Source organism: Arachis hypogaea, chromosome 1, assembly GCF_003086295.3.
Source record: "Arachis hypogaea cultivar Tifrunner chromosome 1, arahy.Tifrunner.gnm2.J5K5, whole genome shotgun sequence".
NCBI classification, from domain to species: Eukaryota; Viridiplantae; Streptophyta; class Magnoliopsida; order Fabales; family Fabaceae; genus Arachis; species Arachis hypogaea.
Window position 1 is genome coordinate 100,996,426 of NC_092036.1, and position 1,897 is coordinate 100,998,322.

Consider the following 1,897-nt stretch of genomic DNA (forward strand, 5'->3'; position numbering starts at 1 on the left):
ATGAACCTGGAGGAAGTTGGAGATGAGGTGAGGTGCCGCGCTTTCCCGGTCACCTTGGCGGTACCTACGATATGGTGGTTCAACAGCCTCCCGCAGGGCTCGGTGGCCAGGTTTTCAGACATCAGCCACGCTTTCCTGGCCCAATTTACAACCAAAATTGCAAAGGCAAAACACCTGATCAATTTGCACGGGGTGACTCAGAGGTCTGGCGAGCCGACCAGAAAATATCTAGACCGATTCAACGATGAGTGCCTGGAGATCGACGGGCTAACTGACTCGATAGCTAGTCTGTGTTTGATGAACGGACTCCAGAATGAGGACTTTAGAAAGCATCTCACCACGAAGCCGGTGAGGACGATGTAGAAGATCCAAAGCGTAGCCAGGGAATACATTAACGATGAAGAAGTCAGTCATGTCGTGGCTGCCAACAAGCGGCAGTCCTCCTACAATCAATCCTGGCAGCACGGTAGCGGAGAAAGGCAGAAGGAACACGCCAGAGACGGCAGTCCGAGTAAGACACCCTGGCCGTTTTCTCGAGTCGGGAAGCTCACCAATTACACTCTCCTCACCGTCTCCATCGTAGAAGTTTATCAACAGATAGGCGAGAAGGGAATCTTGTCGAAGCCCCGACGTCTAAAGGACCGAACCGGGGGGAACAGGAGCCTCTATTATGATTATCATAAGGGCTATGGACATAAGACACAGGACAACTTCGACCTGAAGGATGACCTGGAACAAGCAATCCAGGATGGAAAATTAGCCGAATTCTCCCACCTCATTAAGGAGCCGAGGAGACGAAATCGCGACCACGAGAGAGAGGACAAGACCTGCGCAGTGAAGCGACGTCTAGAGCCGGAGGACAATGACCACGGTCTTACCATAGTGAACGTGGTAATAGCAAGAAACGCGGCTCTGAGGTCAAAGTCGGCACACAAGAAAGACGCCAAAGTCCTGGCAGTTTCCTCGTCTTCCGCACAAAGCTCCAAAAGGCTTCCGTCCATTTTGTTCGGTCCGAAAGACCAATGGTTTGATGAGATCGTGGAAAACCCTCCCATGGTCATCACGGCCAGAGTGGGAACCGGCCTCATCAAGCGGATCCTTGTAGATACTGGGGCGGACTCGAATATTATGTTCCACAACGTGTTCGATGCCTTGGGCCTACGGGATGCCGACTTAAAGACTCACCAGCACGGTGTTGTAGGACTAGGTGACCACTTCATCAAGCCCGATGAAAGAATCTCCCTGCCAGTATCCATAGGACCAGGATAGGGGCGAAGATTGGTAATGGCCGAGTTTGTGGTTTTGCAAGACTCCACGGCCTACAACGTCATCCTAGGGAGGGAAACCATTAACGATCTCGGGGCAGTGATCAGTACAAAGATATTGGTAATGAAGTTCATTGCTGATGACGGATCCGTGGGTTCCATAAAAGGAGACTTAGAAATGGCAGTCGCTTGCGAAAACGCAGTCTCTCCTTAAGAAAGAAATCTAAAGATGCATCAGGAGTGTTCCTCACCGACCTGGATGCTAGAGTCAGCGACAAGCCCAGACCCGAACCGGAGGGAAACTTGGAAAAGTTTAGGGTCGGGGACACGGAGAAGAAGTTCACCTTCGTGAACAGAAACCTCCCACATGAATTAATGGAACCTCTAGTGGAAATGATCAGGGCCAACGACGGTGGAAGTGTACGTGGATGATATCCTCACGAAGACCAGCCGACCTGAGGATCTCTTAAGTGACCTAGGAAATGTGTTCGCTTCCCTCCGACAACACGGCATGAGGCTCAACCCACTCAAGTGTGCCTTTGCTATGGAGGCAGGAAAGTTCCTAGAATTTATGATAACCCAAAGAGGGGTGGAGGCCAACCCTGAAAAGTGTCAAGCGATACTCCAAATGA

The 1,897-nt window shown here is 51.1% G+C and overlaps 1 protein-coding gene across 1 annotated transcript; it reads left to right on the top strand.

Moving 5' to 3' along the window:
- On the top strand, positions 1-1,269 carry LOC112758107 (uncharacterized). The gene is made up of 2 exons (XM_025806729.1): positions 1-348; positions 463-1,269. Exons 1-2 carry the CDS (start codon positions 1-3, stop codon positions 1,267-1,269), a joined length of 1,155 nt encoding a protein of 384 aa, XP_025662514.1.
- Positions 1,270-1,897: the final 628 nt, after the last annotated feature.